General features: G+C 46.7%; 1 protein-coding gene across 1 annotated transcript in view; it reads left to right on the top strand.

The window, feature by feature from the left end:
- The first annotated feature begins 819 nt into the window (after positions 1 to 819).
- Positions 820 to 18,683, top strand: part of KCTD1 (potassium channel tetramerization domain containing 1) — a 180,346-nt gene continuing 162,482 nt past the window's right edge. The window contains exon 1 of the mRNA XM_068563362.1: positions 820 to 870. Within this exon, the coding sequence (XP_068419463.1) occupies positions 862 to 870 (9 nt within the window). The 5' untranslated portion in view covers positions 820 to 861. The remainder of the gene's footprint in view (positions 871 to 18,683) is intronic.

Here is an 18,683-nt window from a genome sequence, read left to right as displayed (position 1 = left end):
GTAACTCCTTCAATCTTTTTGCAATTCTGCATGGTTGAACATTTGAAATGAGTTTGTGTATCACCCCCAGGCGCTGATTCAGACTTGATTGGGGCAAAGCAGACTGCATGTGCTTATTTTTATCCACGTCATTTGGGACGTTATGTCGCCAAAGGAACCAAAAATGTGCTGCTCTATTGCCAAATTATCACCTATCCTTAGATCAGACAGGGCGGTGATCCTCATCAACAAGTTGCGCGACCTTAGTGTAACAGCACTGTCAGGTCAACTTGAGAAAGTGAAGAGAGAGCCCTAAACACAAACAAAAAGAAACAACCAACAATCCTTATAATTATCATCATCTGCTGCTTTTCCCTCTTTTGGCAAAGAAACACTCCATCCATTTGCAGAAATCGCCTGCGGAAACGTTACATCAAAACTAATCACAACGATTAAAATCAGCTTTTCTGTGCAAGAGGAGGGTAAAAAGGAAGTTGGAGGCTGGAATAAGACTGTTTTTCCACCAAAAAAAAAAAACTGGAAAAAAATTTCCTATATGTATATTTATCTATACGTCTATGTAGAGCTTTATTTTTGAAGGAGATCAATTGTCTGCCCTGTGACCAGTTAATTTGATTTAAGTTTTATTTTGGAGATTGATTTAGACTGGAGGTAGAGGCATGAGCTAATTGTATCCTGATCCTTGCCTTGAGGGGTTTCAAAGCCCTGGAGCAACTCTTCTCTGTATTTTGTTCTGTCTACCTTAGCCAAGCTATTGCATTTCTCTCTGGTGTGGCGAGCCGAGCAGATCGCTGGGAGAGAAATCGGAAAAGGGGGGAGAGGAAAAGGAAAAGGGGACTTGGAGAGAGACTTTGTGCTTCAATGTTTCAGGTAAGATCTGACGGTTTGGGTTTGTTATTATTTGCTAAGGAGGGTATGGCTGGGACTTTGGGCGCAACTCGCTTTTACGCATGTGCCAGGCATGGGGCGAGAGCGCGGCACACTCGCGCACACACAGCCCGCCGCGGCGGCTCGGGAGCCGCTCGGGCCGGCGGCGGGGCAGCGGCAGCCGCCTCCTCCGGGGCGGCTCCCGCTGCTCCTCGGCGTTCCTCCCCGAGAGGGAGCGGGCGCGAACGGGGCGGAGCGGGCGGCAGGAGCGGTGCGGCCGCCGGAGCCGGGGCCGCGGCGGCCCGCGCGCCGGGGCCGGGCTTCCGGATTTTGGGGCCCGGTTCCGGCTCTCGGAGCGGAGTGGTCGCGGCTCTCGGAGCCTGTGCCAGCGCCGCCCGCCCGCCCGCCGCTCGCGCGCCAGCCTCCCCGGCGGCTGCTTTGCAGCCGCTCTCCACACCCCCCCCCCGCCCTCCCTCCCGCCCTCCCCCGCCCTCCTCGCCCGAACCGCGCGCGTCCCTTTCTTCCCCGGCGCCGAGCTCCGCTCCCGCAAACCGGCCCCGCCGAGAGCCTCCCAGCGCCGTGGGCCCCCACCCGCCGCCGCCGGCCGGAGCGCCCCCAGCCGAGCGCTGGGCCCTTCGGGGCACGCGGGGGCGGCGGCGCCCGCGGCTGCGCTCCTGCCAGGGGGCACCGCCGGCGCCTCCCCGCATCAGCCTCGGCGGCGCCCCCGGACGCCCCGTGAAAGACGCCATTGTGGCTGCCGAGTGGATTGGGTCCCGGGGCGGTTTTTTCTTCCCCCGGTGCCCGGGCCGGACCGCGCCGCTCCCCTTTGTGAGCGGCGCCGGGTGCCCAGCGCTGTCCGCCGTCCGTCTCCGGCCGGGCTGATCCGGATTCGCCGCCTCCGCCCACCCGGGTGCCTTTAAAGCCCCCTCCCATCACCCCTCCCTTTTCCAGCCCCCCTGCTTTGGGTGCAAACGTTTCATTTATTTTTTAAAAAGCTCTCATTCCTCTTCCTCCCCACCTCCTCCCCTGATAAAGGGCATGGCACGTGCTCCGGATTAGAAGTCTCCTTGGGAGGCGGGGACCGGGGAGGGGGCGCCGGGGTGGGGGAAGAATGTGAGCTCTGCAGGTAATGGCTGTGGATTTGCTGCGCTTGCCTCTGCTCCGCGGTGCCTGCAGCGCAGAGTCCGGAGCCCGCATCCTTCCCTCCCCTTCTGGCGGCCGAGGTTCCCTTAAAGGGACAGAGTTTCCTGGCCGCCTCCCCTCTCCGCCGTCTGAACCGGCGCTTGGGGCACGGAGGTGGGCGGGAGGGATGCAGTTTGGCTCCTTTCTGACCTCTTCCTCCCCCCCGCCAGCCCCCCACCCCCCAACCCCGCCGCCCTTCTTTACTGAAATGTGAAGTGTGCTTCCTCTCCCGCCCCCCAGAGGGACTTAACTGGAAAATAGAGTTCGCGCCTCCTGGAAAGTGAACCGGGTGGGGGGCGCGTTCTGGTGAATTCGCGTGAAAAGTGAGGTCGAGCCCCCAAAACATCCAGGAAGAGGAGACGGGAGCCGTGGTGCAGGAATCCCTTACCTGGACGCGTGCTCCGCGCCGCCGCCCCGAGTACCGCAACTTCCTAGCTAGCGCGGGTCGACGGTGTCTGCCTTTGTGCTTTCGAACACTTACACTGCCGTGGAAATGATTTTCTGGTATCAGAATGTTTTCACCGTGACTGTGCTTCGGGGGCCGGCTGGGCGGGAGCCAACTAAGTGAGCAAAGTTGGATGTCGGCTTTGTGCGTGGAGAAAAGCACGCAGGAACTGTCCAGTATAGCTATGCCATTGGCTTCCTCGCTCAGAGGTGCACCGCAGTGGGCAGAAGTAATTTGGTACAAACGCTGCATTACCTTTAAGATCGTAGAATGGGCTGCTTTCAAGCAAATCCTTGACGGGTGTGTGTGTGTGTGTGTGTGTGTGTGTGTGTGTGTGTCCGTGGTGGAACTGGGAGAGACATAACAGTTTAACGTACTCATTCTTTAAGAAACGTTTGCCTTCTGTTTTCAATCAACTAAGCTGGCAGCTAGAGATACAAGTTTATTTGAGAATACCCTCTGGGTCCAAGCATGCTTGGATTGTTTAGCAAATTAAAAATGAGCAAAATGCTTTTACCTTCTCAGCAGTAGACTCCTTAAGAGACCTCCTGTTTTGTGTGTATGTGTGTGTTTTTTAGAGAAACATTTTCTACGTGTATCTCAAATGCGTTTTTAATGGGGAAAAGGAGAAAATAAAAGAGTTTTAAAGGCTGAGGCTGATGCCATCGAATGATTCATTAAATCTGATTTTACATCAAGGCATTTACCTGCATATATGGGAATCTGTGGAAACTAATCGCTAATCTACTTGGTGAATTTGAAATAGTGGTGGATCCATTTGTCTCCCGGATAACGGGCAATGTGCCGATCTATTCCTTGTGTTTATGTTTGTGTGGCAGTTGTCGTACCATGAGGGGCTGGTGTTCAGAAGACTGCACACTGACTACAAGAATTTGGCTCAGGAGTCCTGCTGCTGCTTGAATGGAAAGAATTGTTAGCAATTGTTCTGATGACAGTAGGTTTCGTGTTTAGTAATTAGGTTGCAAAGGTGATCGTTGAATTTTAAAACTTTGCATCCGGGAGAAAACTTCATTGATAAGTTTATGTTTATAAAAAGAAAATCACTCATTAGGCAAAAATATCATACATTTGCTGGGAAGAAATTTTGAAATGAATCGAGCGTGAATGATAGTTGGCAAAAAATCTCCCACCACAGTATTCAAAATGACTGCAGTGATTTTGCTGTGTTAATTATGCCTGAAGCCTAGTATAAAGTTCTCTAACACACACTAGAGGTCTCTCTTCTAGCTGTAAGATTTTCATGTTTGTAATTCTTTGCCAGGGCATGCATGCATCGTAGGGTGGGAAATGATAGCTTGCTTCAGACTTATTTATGTAATAGTGATTTACTGGCCGTTTACATTACTCTGATATGAGGTATTTATTTTGGAGAATATTCAGTAATTATTGTACAAATTATACCACCTAAGTACTAGGAAAGTTACTGTAATGAGACTTCTACTACATGATGATGAAAACAGCTTATTCAATTTGTTGAATAGCATTATGGACCTTTTGGCATACAATTATTTATCCAGAGCAATTTGGTTTTAAATGTAAAAGTAATTAGCAAAAGATGTATTATATTGGAGAACTTTCTGAAAATTAAACTTTCATTTACCTCTAGGTTTAGGAGTAAGTTGCTTGCACAAATGCTTTTTTGTCTTGACATTTCTAAAATCAGAATGATTGTTTTCTAATCCTGAAATGTGTTGTTTTCTGCTAAGATATTTTCATTTACATTGCTTTGAGTCATTCAAAGGATGTTTGTGAACCATCAGTTCACCAAGGCTTTTATTTTTTTGTTTTGTTTTTTTGCTTTTTTTTTTTTTTTTTTTTGGCCACACTATGTGACTTGTGGGATCTTAGTTCCCCAACCAGGGATCGAACCCTGGCCCTCGGCAATGAAAGCACAGAGCCCTAACCACTCCACTAGACCGCCAGGGAATTACCCTCACCAAGGCTTTTATTTAGTTGGATCTTAAACTGCATTTCTGAACCTTCTTTGGGACTGCAATTTATAATTTTCCAAGCAAGTGAAGCTTTTATTTTCTTTATCTTTAGGATGAACCATCTTGGGGGAAAAAATGAAATGTTTGGATGCAAGCATGTATGCTTATTTTAATAGCTCATGCAGAAGTGAGGAAAAGTTTTTAAAAATTAATGCAGAAGTGTGAAACAATTCAGTTTTCTTTGGCACTGTAATAGTGTTCTGGTTTTTCATTCATAAAAACGTACTAGATGTAAATCACAGTTATGCTTGTTGATGACTTTGGTTTGAGATAATCGTGCAGAGAATGAAACAGAGAGATTATCCTTTAAGAATAACAAGCCAGTATTCATCAAGTTCATTCATTCAACAAATATTTATTTGTGCCTTCTGTATGCAAGGCACTGTGCTAGATGCCAGAGAGACACGATGGTGAGAAAAAGTATGCAGAGTCCCCAGTCTCCTGGAATTTGTGATTCAGATAGAGAGACAGACATTAATCAAACAGTTGAACAACAGACAGAGAATAGTGCTTCGAAGGAAAAGAAACTAACCAAAGAGGGGCAAAATTGCCAAGACGGGTCAGGGTTCTGAAGGAAGTGTTACAGACTGAGATCTAAGTAAGTGATGAAGAAGCAGGGCAGGAGAAGCAGAGAGAGAACAGGAAGTAAGTTCCAGGCAGAGGGAAGAGGGAACAGCATTTGCCAAGCAGGGAGAGGCATGGCAAATGGAGAGGAACTCAAGGATTAACTAGCTTGAGCTGAGAGAGGGAAGAGGAAGTGATGAGAGAGCAAGTTGCAGGGAGAGATCTCTAGTCTTAACTCTAAGAGCAGAGTGAAGGGGCTTGGCCAGTATTGGCAGGAGGGCAACAGTGACATAATCAGACTTGTGTTTTGCAAGGATAATTCTGATGTCATTGTGGGCAGTGAATAGAGGAGCCCAGAGTGGATGAAGTATAGCCCTTGGAACGCTATTACAGTTGTCCAGGCAAGAGAAGATACAGCTGGGGTTAGGGCAGTGGCAGTGGAAACAGAGGGATGGGAGATCTATTTACAAGGTGAAATTGACAGAATGTAGTAAAGGATTGGTGATGCGTAAACAAGGAGAGAGAAAGAGAGATGTCAAGTGGACTCCTAGGTTTCTGACACGTTCGTTAATAACTGAATGGACACTGGGATTCTGCAGACTGCATAGATTTTGTGTTTTTCACTTTATTTCTGGTAGACAGAATGAGGAGCAATGACAAGCCTCATTCACATCACGTGTAACTGAATTCACATGGGAATTTGATCACCAGTCGTGTATGGGGCACCTAGTGTGTCAGGCACTGATCTCCCTGCTCTTGTCCTGTTGTCCAAGATGCCTTTTCGTTTATGAACTGCACCGCAAAGTTTCATTTCTCCAATTCCAGCTGAGTTGGAATGCATCATTTGAATAGCCTGTGTTTAACCTTCTGAAACAAAAATCAAGTCTGTACCTTATAGTGCAAATTAATTGTGCTTAAAAATATTATAAACATAAATTAAATGACTATAAAAATGAACTGCTCAATCATGCTTTCTAAAAGCCCATTTACATACAAATAACTGGCACAATTATTGTGAATCACTCATTGGAAAAAAAAACTTTTAAGGACCGTAACACAGTAAAGTTTGTTTGGTCTGACTTGAGTTTACTCGGCTCTGCTTTCTCCCAGTTAGTTAGATTTTAGTATGTTTGTCCTTCCCGTGTCTCTAACTTTTTGTACTGATCCTTGGCTAATCTTGTCTCAATGCAACATTTTCATATTTTTCTTAAGTGGACATTGTTTTTGGTATTTCTAATATCTTGTCCATGCTTTCCATCTGTTCTTATTTTTCTAAAACTTTTCCCCTCACATCTGGCTTCACAGACATGTATAACAATAGGGAAATAGTGTTTTGGTGATTATTCAACACCAAAAGAACACTAGTTGATGAATAATTGATTAATTTTATTTGTGTGGGGGTTTTTTGTTTTTTGTTTTGCCTGTGCTGGGTCTGTTGCTGCGCACGGGTTTTCTCTAGTTACAGCAAGCGAGGGCTACTCTTCGTTGCGGTGCGTGGGCTTCTCATTGCGGTGCCTTCTCTTGTTGGGGAGCACGGGCTCTAGGGGTGCGGGCTTCAGTAGCTGTGGCACTTGGTTTCTAGAGCACAGGCTCAGTAGTTGTGGCTCACAGGCCCAGCTGCTCCGCAGCATGTGGGATCTTCCTGGACCAGGGCTCGAACCCGTGTCCCCTGCACTGGCAGGCGGATTCTTACCCACTGCGCCACCAGGGAAACCCTGATTAATTTTAGAATAATCTAAAATGAGGCATTCAGTTTTTCTTTCAACATCAAAACTTATTAGAAAGAGGATTTCGGGGGAAAAAAATCTTCCGTGAATGCTTTATAATTGCTTTTCCCCTTTCTGGTTGTACTGCTTCTAGGAAATTCCAGGTGGGAGCTCCTTCCAAGAAATTTGGGTTTTAGTTATTTCCAGGAAACAATTTGAATATCACTCTCTGTATTGGCGTTTGAGATACAATTGCAATTCCACAAGATACTTTTCTTGGTGGTTCTCCTATGGGTGGCCCTGAGGGCAGGCTGTGGTTGGAAAAACATCTTCATTTTAGCCAAGTCACCTGGGGATCCATTTCTTCTGTATATATGGAAATGATTAATATCTCTCCCAACCTGCCTTATAGGATTTTTGAGAGGAAAAATAAGAGTACATATGGCAAACTGATGTGCAAATAAGTAGCATCAAGCAACCCTAAAGGGCAGTTTTTCTGAAGGACCTCCCCCCCTCCAAATTCTGGCCCCTTGCTACAAGTAACAGAGGCCAGCCTGAACTACCTCACTTGAACCCCCAGAACAACCCTGTGCGGCAACCCCATCTCACAGGTGAAAGAACTGAGGATTCGAAAGATCACGTGACCTGCCTGAGGTCAAAGTCTAGGCTAGTGGCAAAGAGCAGGGATTGTAGCCCAGCAGGCTGACGACAAGCCCCTAACCTGCCATTAGGCACTTTTTTGGCCCTCCACACTCCTGGTTCTTTCTGTCCAGTAGATAGCATCTTAGCACTTTCACAGGCGCTCTCTTCTCTGCCACCAGCTGCTATTCCTCCTCTCCTCTCTTCTTCCCTCCCTCACCCTGACACCCACCCTGGTGTCATCTCCCCACCAGCACCCTCCCTCTTACACCAGGAGTGAGAAAAAGTAAAAAGCAGTTTGAGGTTGGTGCTGTCAGACATCTGAATTGCTCCCAAGTTCGTGCTGAGCAAATCCATCCCTCTCACATCTCTGTCATGTTGACCAATATACAGATTTGTTTTTCATCCAATGAGAACTGACAACAATGCAGGTCTCGCTATACCAATGCTGCTATTAAGAAGGAGAGGTATGAACTGAAAAGAATGATGACTAGATAGATTTCAAATGCTTGCTAGAGGAAGGGATAGTCTTCCTGATAAATCTTCCCAAAGCATCTACTCCTATCATCAGTTACTGTTTTGTAGCACTTTCACTTTGCTGGAAATCTGCTTATAGAACAGAAAGTGTGTGTGAAACAGAAGACCCATACTCTCTGTGTGGAGGGGGGCGGGAGGCTGCATGTCATCAACACTTCTCTCGTCTACATACTACCTCTACCCCATGTTCAAATGCCACTCCCAACTCTTCCTAATTCTATTGTCTTGAATAAACTAATTAAATCTCTCTAAGCTTCAGTTTTCTGAACTGTAATTGAGATAGTAATAGTCACTATAAATGAGGTAATAATATGAGACAGTTATAAGTGAGATAATAATAGATTCTAGGGTTGTTCTGAGGATTGAATTAGATTTTATGGGAAGTACATGCCTGGCACATAATAAGCACTCAGAAAATATCCCTATAATATTATTAAGAGCAGGAACTACGTTTATTCATCTTTGCTTCCTCAGTTCCTGATACGGTTCCTGGCACACAGGATAAGTGCTCGATAAATGATTGTTGGGTACATGAACACAGAATTTCAGCGAAAGCAAGAATAAAACCAGCTGGTGATTTCACTTCCCTGTAAGTACTTTTTGCCTTTGACAGGAGGGTCCAGGTTCTGCCAGATGCCCTTGCCGAAGAGTTATGGGCTTTTCCTAACCAATTAGGTCAACTATTTGTGAGCAGACCAAATCTGATCTGGAGAAGTATTAATGCTAACTAGGACATTGCTTCAAAGATGTCGTCAGTTTACCTTTTGATGACTCACATGAAGGTCCTTCTATGCGCAGTTGTCATGAGATTTCCAAAATACTCAGACATCTAGAACTGATGCTATGAAATGATGAAGCCACTAAGTTCTGAACCCACAATGGGAATCAGTGAATTTGTTTATTACGCAGCAAGGAAAACATCGGAAGTGGTCTGATACCCATTCCATCCAGCAGATGGCAGCGCTACACATTCACAAGCCAGTTCTCAGAATAGCCTCTGGTCTTTCTCTTAGTTTCTCACTACTGCCCCACCTTCAGTGGAAAAGGAAGTCTGAGCCAACTTTAAAAACCTCCCTTGGCCCCTCCGCAGGAATAACTGGGCAGCTGGAAGAATCTGCACCTCGGAGTTACCCATTTCCCCCTGTGCTGTGAGAAAGCAGGTACCGGGGTCTATTAGAATCCACTCACTCCCACAGATAAGTACAGAGTCTGTTTTGTTTGCTTAAAGCAAATCAATAGAAGGAATGGAAGTATGCAACTAAAGACCCACATGTAATGTGCAACTAAAGACCCACATGTAATCCTCTATGTAGGGTAGTGAAATGAGCTTTGGTTTTTGAGTCGCTTAGAACTGTGGACTCACTGTTACCTGTGTGACCCTAAACCTTGGCTTTATTATCTGTACAAATAAGGATACTGACAACCACCTCAGAGGGTTGTTGTGAGAATTACATATGTAACACCCGTACAATGCTTCTACGTGCCAGGCTGTTTTCCAAGGACTTTACAATGTAGTATCTCATCGAATCCTCATCCATCATTCTAGAGGGCAGTATTCTTGGTATGCCTGTTTTTGAAATGAGGAAATCAAGGCAGGGAGAGATTAAGTATCTTGCCCAAGGTCACATAGTGGTGAGTGGGAGAACTAGGATTTGAATGATGCACTCAGGCTTCAGAGTCTGTGCTCTTAGCTCCCAGGCACTACTGTCTCTTATTAATAATGATTGTTACCAATAGCCAATAATTATTAAGTACTTTCCCTGGGCTAGGAACTTCACGTATGTTAATGCCTCTCAGCCACCCTAGAAGGTGGATGCTATTCTATTACTTTCCCCATCTTATCAAATGAAGAAAAAATGTGCCCCACTCTGTGAGAAACACAGGAAAACAAATTAATGGTGAGACTGTAATATGTTAAAGCACTAAATGGTGAGTCCCACTGTAATTGTCACAGTGATTTAGAGATAAGAGAAATTAACAATGAAAGTATATGGGGTTATGTTCCAACTGTATATGATAAGGCACGCGGAAAAATGTTAAATGTCTAATCCTTTAAATTTTCCATCAGGGCCCTTAGGTATTTATAGCCTCGGAATCCTTTTCAGAAATGGTGAGTGGCCAGCAAAGATTAGGGTTGTTCCCACTCCTGTTTAGCACTGCTTTCCTCTCCTGAGAATCACGGCTCATTATTTTACGAGGTAGGAAAATCCAGGTGCTTTGCTAAATGGCCATCGCCTTCCTCTCATACAGGAGGGCCAGCTCTTAGCACAGTTCGTTTGCCTGTGAGTTCCAGGAACTCACAATGGTGAAAGAAATTCACCTGCAGCATGAACTCACTCAGCTTCTCCCTGATCAGAAACGCCATTCCAGTCTGGGACGGAAGAGAGGTTTTAGAGTCCAGAATATAATGACTTTGGACTCTACTTTCTGTAAGATGCTCAAATGAAGTTTGGGAGAACAGACAGCTCCTTTAGAATGAGGGCCAAATTTTTAGAATGAAGGCTTCCTCAGTGGCTGACAGTACTGTGTTTCAAAAATCCAAAATATCTGAGAAGTGGACCATTCTAAGGTTGCAAAAGTCAAACTAGCTATATAAGAACTGCAGGTTCTAGACCTACCTCCAGTGGCGATCATTCGTAGAAACAGCCACAGAGTTCACGATCCATGGTGTCACGGGGACCCCGCCAGTCATGTATATTGCTGGGCGGTGAGTCAGGGCTGAGTAAGTGAAAGATAGGATAGGAGTTCTACAAACTTCCACCTTAAGAAATCAGGGACATTTCTTATCACTTTTTTTCTTCCAGATAAGCCTTTGTGCTCATGCAAATCTTTGCATAATGTTATTCCTTCATTTCTGATTTGTCTTTATGTCTAAATGCATTAGAAATTAAGAATATTGCTAGCTAAAGCACTCAAAAGCTGAATCATTCAGCTCTGCATAATTGTTCAAGGGGTCTTCTTTGTTTCTTTTTCTCTCTTAAAGAAAATTGAGTCAAATGCATTTTTAGATTTAGACTTAGATTCAAATTTTTCTTTTGAAAAGATGCACCCAAATTCCTTTTATAGTCATAGTTTTATTTTCATTGTACAGTTGAAGCATTCATATATCCGAGTTTTTTTGTTTGTTTGTTTTTCTTTTTTGGCTGTGTTGGGTCTTCGTTTCTGTGCGAGGGCTTTCTCCAGTTGCGGCAAGCGGGGGCCACTCTTCATTGCGGTGCGCGGGCCTCTCGCTATCGCGGCCTCTCTTGTTGCGGAGCACAGGCTCCAGACGCGCAGGCTCAGTAGTTGTGGCTCACGGGCCCAGTTGCTCCGCGGCATGTGGGATCTTCCCAGACCAGGGCTCGAACCCATGTCCCCTGTATTGGCAGGCAGATTCTCAACCACTGCGCCACCAGGGAAGCCCTAAATATGAGTTCATATAGCCACATATATAACACAGATACTTAGGCTCAGTTTTGGGGTGATTCAATAGCTGATGACCCAGTTTCCATATGATCTATCTTCTCTTCTTCTTTGCCATTGCTGTCTGCCTTTTGGCCTCGTAATTACTTTTTGGTACCCCTGTCAAAGGATGGAGAAGGGGGAAAAACCAGGAAATAAATTTCAAATTCGTTTCTCTTTCTTTCCCTCTCCCTCACACAACTTGACAAAGTATGTTGGTGAGGAATCAGCTCTTGATTCCTGCTAACGGAGAGACATAACAGAATGCATAATCCAAAGGAATCGGTGATCCAGAGTCATTTTTATTAATATTTTGATGCGACTTGTAACTAGGCTAGGATTAAATTTTGCAGTCTTCACGTGCACATTTTCTTCTCCGTTTCAACTTCTGCCGTCTTGCTATATGATTTCAGCGTTAGTGTGGGTGACCGAATGCAACCCTTAATGAGTAGTCTTTCCCAATTATGAACATGCATCAGTCTTTTCCAAAGTATTTTCTAGCTCAGTGATTCTGGACTTCGGTTTGCAGCAGAAGCGCCTGGAGAACTTGTTAAAACACAGATTCCTGGCTCCACCCTGAGTTACTGATTAGACAGGTCGGGTGTGAGACCTGTGTAGTTGAATTTCTAACAGGTTCCCAAAGGCTGCTGATGCTGCCGTTCTAGGAACCGCAGCTTGAGAATCTCTGTTCTTGGAAACGGTAGACCCTAGAGATGCTCCCGGAGGGAAATAAAAAGGCTTCATCAGTCGCATAAATTTAGGAAATGACGTCCCTTCTCTTGAAGTCTTTTTAAGCATTGGAAAGATTTGTCGAAGTCTTGCAGTACGTGAATCAGTTTTTAACTCGTGTTTTCTAAACTTATTTGACCATAGAGCCCTTCCTTCTGTTGGTACCAATCAACTCAGAATGACTATTCCTGGAGCACGGTGGTGCCTCCCTGGTGCCTTGATGGCTACACTTCAGCACCTCCCACCTGCCAGTTCCTGTTGGCAGTCACCTGCCGCGGACACAGATAGGACAGTTTCATCACTCGGCACCTCTCCAACTCGGCAGTCTCCCACTCAGCTTTCTCCTTTTGACCAGAGTATCTCATCCTCCTACTCACGCCCCACTCAACCTGCTTTTGACGCTCCCACACTTCCTCTTTTCCCACCTCTCTGGTCCTCCCTGTCTTCCTCGTCATCTCTCCCTCCTTATCCAGCCCAGGCTCACTGGCACCCTTAATTTCTCCCTCGTCTTGCCCTCTCTGTCATCCCCACCTTGCCAACACTCAGTCCTGGGAAACCTTTCTTTTGCCACGCTTTTGACCCTGGGAGCCCAGGTGGCACTGGTAGAATGTCAAATAATTCTTCTCATTGGTGCCATTACAAAATCATTCAGCCAGCCGAGGCTTCTTTGGATTTTACTGTGCCAGGCACTACCCTAAGTTTTAGAAATACAGCCACAAGCAAGGCTGAAAGGTCTAAGGTCTCATGGAGTTTACATCCTATTGAGGATGAGTAAGAACTGAATCAGATATGATTAAGTGCTATGCAGAAAATTAAAACAGGGTGGTCAAGCGAGACTTCCATAAAGAGGTGACACTGGAGCAATCGTGTTATCTCAGTGTGGCTGGCCCTTTGATATTGCATGGCAGTCCCCAGTCCACTTCTTTTTGTTTTTTAATTAATTAATTTATTTATTTATTATTTTTGGCTGCATTAGGTCTTCGTTGCTGCGCACGGGCTTTCTCTAGCTGTGGCGAGCGGGGGCTACTGTTCGTTGTGGTGCGTGGGCCTCTCATTGCGGTGGCTTCTCTTGTGTGGAGCACGGGCTCTACGCACGCAGGCTCAGTAGTTGTGACGCACGGGCTCTAGGCACGTGGGCTTCAGTAGTTGTGGCATCTTGGCTCAGTAGTTGTGGCTCGCAGGCTCTAGAGCGCAGGCTCAGTAGTCGTGGCGCACAGGCTTAGTTGCTCCGCGGCATGTGGGATCTTCCCGGACCAGGGCTCGAACCCGTGTCCCCTGCATTGGCAGGCGGATTCTTAACCACTGTGCCATCAGGGAAGTCCCCCCAGTTCACTTCTTATCTCATTGCCCCATGGAGGCTCTTCTGGGTCTTTTTACTCTTCTTAAATTACAAACCCATCCCCACTTATCAGGAAAACCGGCCTCATGATTTACTGAGAAGTCATCCACTCCCTGACACCAAAACTCCCATCCGTGGCTCTATGAGGCATCTCTTCCATTCCCGCTGTCCCTTCCTCAGTGTCTGATTCTTGCTCTCTCCACCGGCCCCTTCCCCTTAGCTTTTAACCACTAAACAATCCATCTGTTTGTGTCCCCCCAAAATTCCCAGTTTCAAGCCCTAACTCCCAATGTGACTGTATTTGGAGGTTGGGCCATTATGGAAGTAATTAAAGGTAAAGGAAGTCAGAAGGTAGGTCCTGATCTGATAAGATTAGTTTCCTTATAAGAAGAGACACCAGAGAGCCCGCTCTTTCCTCTGGAGCACAAAGAAGTCATGTGAGCAACAGCTAGAAGGCAGCTGTCTACCATCCAGGAAGACAGCCCTCATCAGAAGCCAAATCAGTCAGCACCTTGATCTTGGGCTTCCAGCCTCTGGAACTGTGAGAAATAAATTTCTGCTGTTTAAGCTACCCTGTCTATATAGTATTTTGTTATAGCAGCCTGAGCTGACTAAGGCACCATCCTTCATCGTGAAACAGAAAACTCCCTGCTTCATGCTTCTGCTTCCCTCGCCTCCCCTCACCGCCAGCACACAGCCACTTCTGCACACACCCCACCTACCACAATCTGGCTACTCACACCTCCTTCCTTCCTCTCCTCCCTCGCAGGTTGTACTTTTCAAATCACCTTTTATTTTCGTGCATGCTCCTGTGTCTTTTCAAAATGGAACAGCGTTGCAAAGCCTAGGATGTTCTAGAAGGCTTTATTTTTAACTTCTCTTGGGATCAGAACGTCTGTAGTCTTCCTGTGCTTCATGCCACTTAATTGTCCTTAAACACCAGATTTAATCTCTGCTTGTCCCCCAGACGCAATCATATTTCTCAGTGAAGTTCCCTTTTTTTTATTTCCTCACCTGAATGTTTTTGCAAACAATTTAAGGAAATAGGGAGTAGTTATTGCTCGATTTCGTATTTTTCTACATCAACACTCTTGGTTTTCTGCCACTTTCCAACTGAAATGGTAATAGCCCTAAGTAGGCCTGGAAGTTTAAAAGTCAAGATTGGGAAGACGGTTTCTTCTTTTTAAGGAAACTTTCCCTGAACTCTGTCTTCTCTTTTAAATTTAATTAGAATTCCATCACGCCTTGCTCATTTAGTGGAATATCGTCACAGTCACACGCCCCACAGGCACTGGATCTCTGGGGGAAAGTCAAATGTCATTACTTCCTCAAGTCGACCTGTGGCTTCCAGACCCCAGTCACTCTCTCTGAGGGAAAGGTGATAAGAGGTAGAGCTGAGGCAGGATCAGGTTATCTCACTTCACTGCTGCCATGGATTTCCTCCAAAGCCTCCGTGCTGCTCATGGAAAGTTCCTGGGTCTACTCCCATCACATCCGCAAAGGGAAAGCCAAAAATTTGTATCTAACATTGCAGTGATTTAAGAGCAACCCCAAGATTCCACAGGGCGTGAAAGAACAGCAGTCAGGGAAGGGGGGATTAAGTGAAACAATGTCTGTAAAGCACTTTGCATAATGCCTGGCATGTGGTAAGTGCTCAGAAAATGGTAGTTATTATTATCAACACCATTGTCATCCTAAGTATCTCTGTGGCTCATCATACACACATGCCCACCTATAGACACATATATACATGATATGAGTGAGGATCCTTTCTGGCTTTACGTGGAACCTATGAGTCTTGAAAGACCTCAAGATGAAGTTGTGAAGCTCTTGGTGGAGATCTGTTACCTGCCACCCATTACAGTTGCCTAGAGGGCTGGGGAAATATCTCTGAGTTCTGTGCCAAAAGAAGGGGCATAGAGCAGACGAGTCCCTCCTTAACCTCATCAGAGTTACTTGGTTACAAAGAGTCAAATGGTTAGGCAAACATGGCACATGGGAAGGAATGCACCGTAAGCTCTAGGATGAGGGGATGACATAAACTGGGAGTGAGGAAGATTGAGGTGCGACTGTGATACAAAGTAGCGGGGAAGTGGGAAAAGGAAAGTGAACAGAAGTTGTCTCAGCTCCCGGGCGCCTGTGAGCCTTCAAGTAGCAAAATGCCAAGCCAACAGGGAAGAATCTGCCATGGGAAGAATCCACGGAGCTGGGACTGAGCTAAAAAGGGCAGAGGAGCTTCTGGTGCAGAGAAAGTGTATTTTCAAAAATCCAAGCTATACAAGTAAAATAATATGCTCTCTGCTGTGGGTTATGAACATCTAACTAATCAGCACCTTTTTGTCAGGCACTGTGGGCCTCCAGAGAAGGCAGAGCCTTGGCCCCAGATGCTTGGAATCTTGGGGGAAACAAGATCTATGATGGGGGGGGGCGCTTGTAGGGGGAGCATGTGAACAGAGAGCTGGAGGCTCAGTGGAGCCAGCTGGGAAGGCTTGCTGGAGGAGATGACAGTGTAAATAGGCCTTAGAGACGCAGAGGCACAGCACGACAGGCTGGGACAGTAAAGTGAACCAGAGATGAGTATGCAAAAATAATTCCGAAGGCTGCTGAGGGGTCAGCCCAAAACTGGGGTTTGGGGAGGAAAGCAGTGGCTCCAGTGGCCTCTTCCTGTTCTCATCCCATCCTGCTCTGTGCTCTCTGAGTGTTGACCACTCTGGAACCTAACCATCTGACTCTGCTGTCCTCTCTGCCCGTGTCCCCAAGCTTCCTCTGCAGATGCCTCCTTTTTATTCTGTCCTTTCTTCCCAGGGAACCTCACGTCCCTTGACTTCAGTACGAACGCGCAGCGACTCCCCTCTGCTTTGGCCCCTCTGCCTCTAACTGCCTGCAAACATACCCACCCGGCAGCCAGCACCCTCTCACGGGGTCTCAAGGGGAACTCATCACCTTCCTGGTCTCCCCAACACTTCTCCCTCCCACCCAGCCCAGGTGCTCAGTAAAGAGTCTTCATGATTTTCCTTCACGCCTTCCTTTCCCTCGACTCCCGCCTAGACACACGCAGACACACACGCTCTGAGTCATCAAGGTCTGTTATTTCTACCTCCTAAAGGTCCCCGTGTGCATTCTCTCCCCCGCGCCCACCCTTGCTGCATCACCCCCGTTCGTCATCTTTCACGTGACCTTTGCAGCTCCGTCCAGCTGTCTCGCTGCCACCACACTTTCTGAACCACTCCCCACCTACACAGCTCCTTCAGGCTCTCACCAAAACTCTTTTTAAAACCCCAATCCAGCAAATTAGGGTGCCAAACTCTATTTTAAAGGAAACTTCACCTCTCTCTGCGCATGTGTGTGTGTTGACTGGGTAATCGCCGAGCAGCTTAGGGGTTCAGAACTCAGGGGCCGGAGCCCCACAATCTGGTCCAAAGTCCAACTCTGCCACGTACCGACCGCGAGACCCAGAGAAGCTTCTTAACGCTTCCTCACCTGTTAATAACTCTGTCTACAGCAAGGAGTTGTGGTGAGGATTACATGAGGAAAGCTCTCCATGCAAGACTCATCACGCCTGGTACAGAGTTAGCCCGCGGTCACAGTAGCCACGATGAGAGAGAGAGAAAGAATAAGAAGTAAATACAATAATGTCATCCATGTTTATCTCTGGGCCATTAAATTTTTATTTTCTAACTTTTACTTTTCTGTATTTTTCCAACTCTCTGTGATAACCATGAAATCCTTTTATGACCATTAATCTGATCTTGTCTTTGGAAATTACACGATGTTACACCCTTGCTTAAGATTGTTCAGTATCCTCCCACCGTCCACAGTCTTACAACCCAAAGCCCCAGGCTGGCCTTGGGAGTCCTGTGCCGCCCGCCTCAGCTCCACTCCCACCGCCCCCCATCACCCCAGGCTTCAGCCTCTCCGGCCTTCTTTGTGTCCAAATGCTGTGTCCTGCCATCATCTCCTCTTTTTATTGTGTCCTTTCTTCCCAGGGGCTCTCATCTCCTGTGACTCAGACACACCCAATCGCCCCCTGTTCACCGGCGGAGACACAGTTCAGACCTCAGCCCCCCTGGGGGCATCCGCTTCTAACTCTGGGCTACCCTGGGACTCTGGGCCAGCACCACACCCCGCCCACTGGAGCGAGTGCTCCCCAAGTCTGAGGGCTGGGTTGCAGTCCTGTTGACATCTCCAGATGTCTGCAGGATCCCCAGATGTCTGAAGACAGGTGGAAGGAGGGAATTGTGAGGCTCTTCCAGGCGGAGCTCTCCACACAACACTCGTCAGGAGGGAATTTTTGAAGATTTTTTGAGTCAAAGGACAACATGCTAAATGTCCCATTTTAGAAAGAGAAGAAATTGGCAAAATAGTATGCAAAGTGGAAAATGTGGGGAGGCCAGAAAGATGAGATGAGGCTTTGCTCTCAGGTGGACTGGCCATGCCGCTCCTGGTCCCGGGCGCCTGCCGAGGGCCCCCCTCTGCCGAGCCCTTCCCCGCTTGGGCCCAGGGACCCCCACCAGCCTCGGGCAGGTACTAATGTCAACCCACCTTACTGACAGGACTTGGTCACACGGCTGACTGCTAAGCAGGAGTGATATGATTCAAACTAGATACATCTGACCCCCAAACGAGGACTGCTGTCTAAGCTTTTCACACCCTAAATGGCCCCCAAAACACCTTCAGAACAGAAACACCAGGGGTGTTAAAGAAAACAGGAAGGTGTACTCAGCCCTGGAGTATTCTTGCAGGTGTACTTTAAGAAAGTCTTAAGGTTACCCGAAAAACTGAAGTGAGAGATAAATAAAATGTTTAAAGAGGAAAAAGAAGATGTTGAAGTGTCTAGGAAATGATCAAGGTTAGGAAGACAGTGAACTTGGACCCATTCGCCATTGAACTGTGAGAGTGGGAGCTTTCGGGAAGTGAAAGAAGCTTCTATTTTACATAGCAGGCTGCAGAGCTTTTAAACTTTATTACGTGCAGGGATGATACAGGCTGGAAGTAGAAACTGGGTGCAAAAGGTTTGGACATATTGATGGATGATTGATTTGAAACTGTTTTTTCAAAACTGACTACACATACGTGGGAGGTATTCCCCCAACTTTTTTTTTTTTTTTTAATTAATTAATTAATTTTTTTGGCTGTGTTGGGTCTTCGTTTCTGTGCGAGGGCTTTCTCTAGTTGCGGCAAGCGGGGGCCACCCTTCATCGCGGTGCGCGGGCCCCTCACCA

Source organism: Eschrichtius robustus, chromosome 14, assembly GCF_028021215.1.
Source record: "Eschrichtius robustus isolate mEscRob2 chromosome 14, mEscRob2.pri, whole genome shotgun sequence".
Classification (NCBI taxonomy): Eukaryota; Metazoa; Chordata; class Mammalia; order Artiodactyla; family Eschrichtiidae; genus Eschrichtius; species Eschrichtius robustus.
Note: the sequence above shows the minus strand (reverse complement) of the source record. Positions and strands in the feature narration are given on the sequence as shown.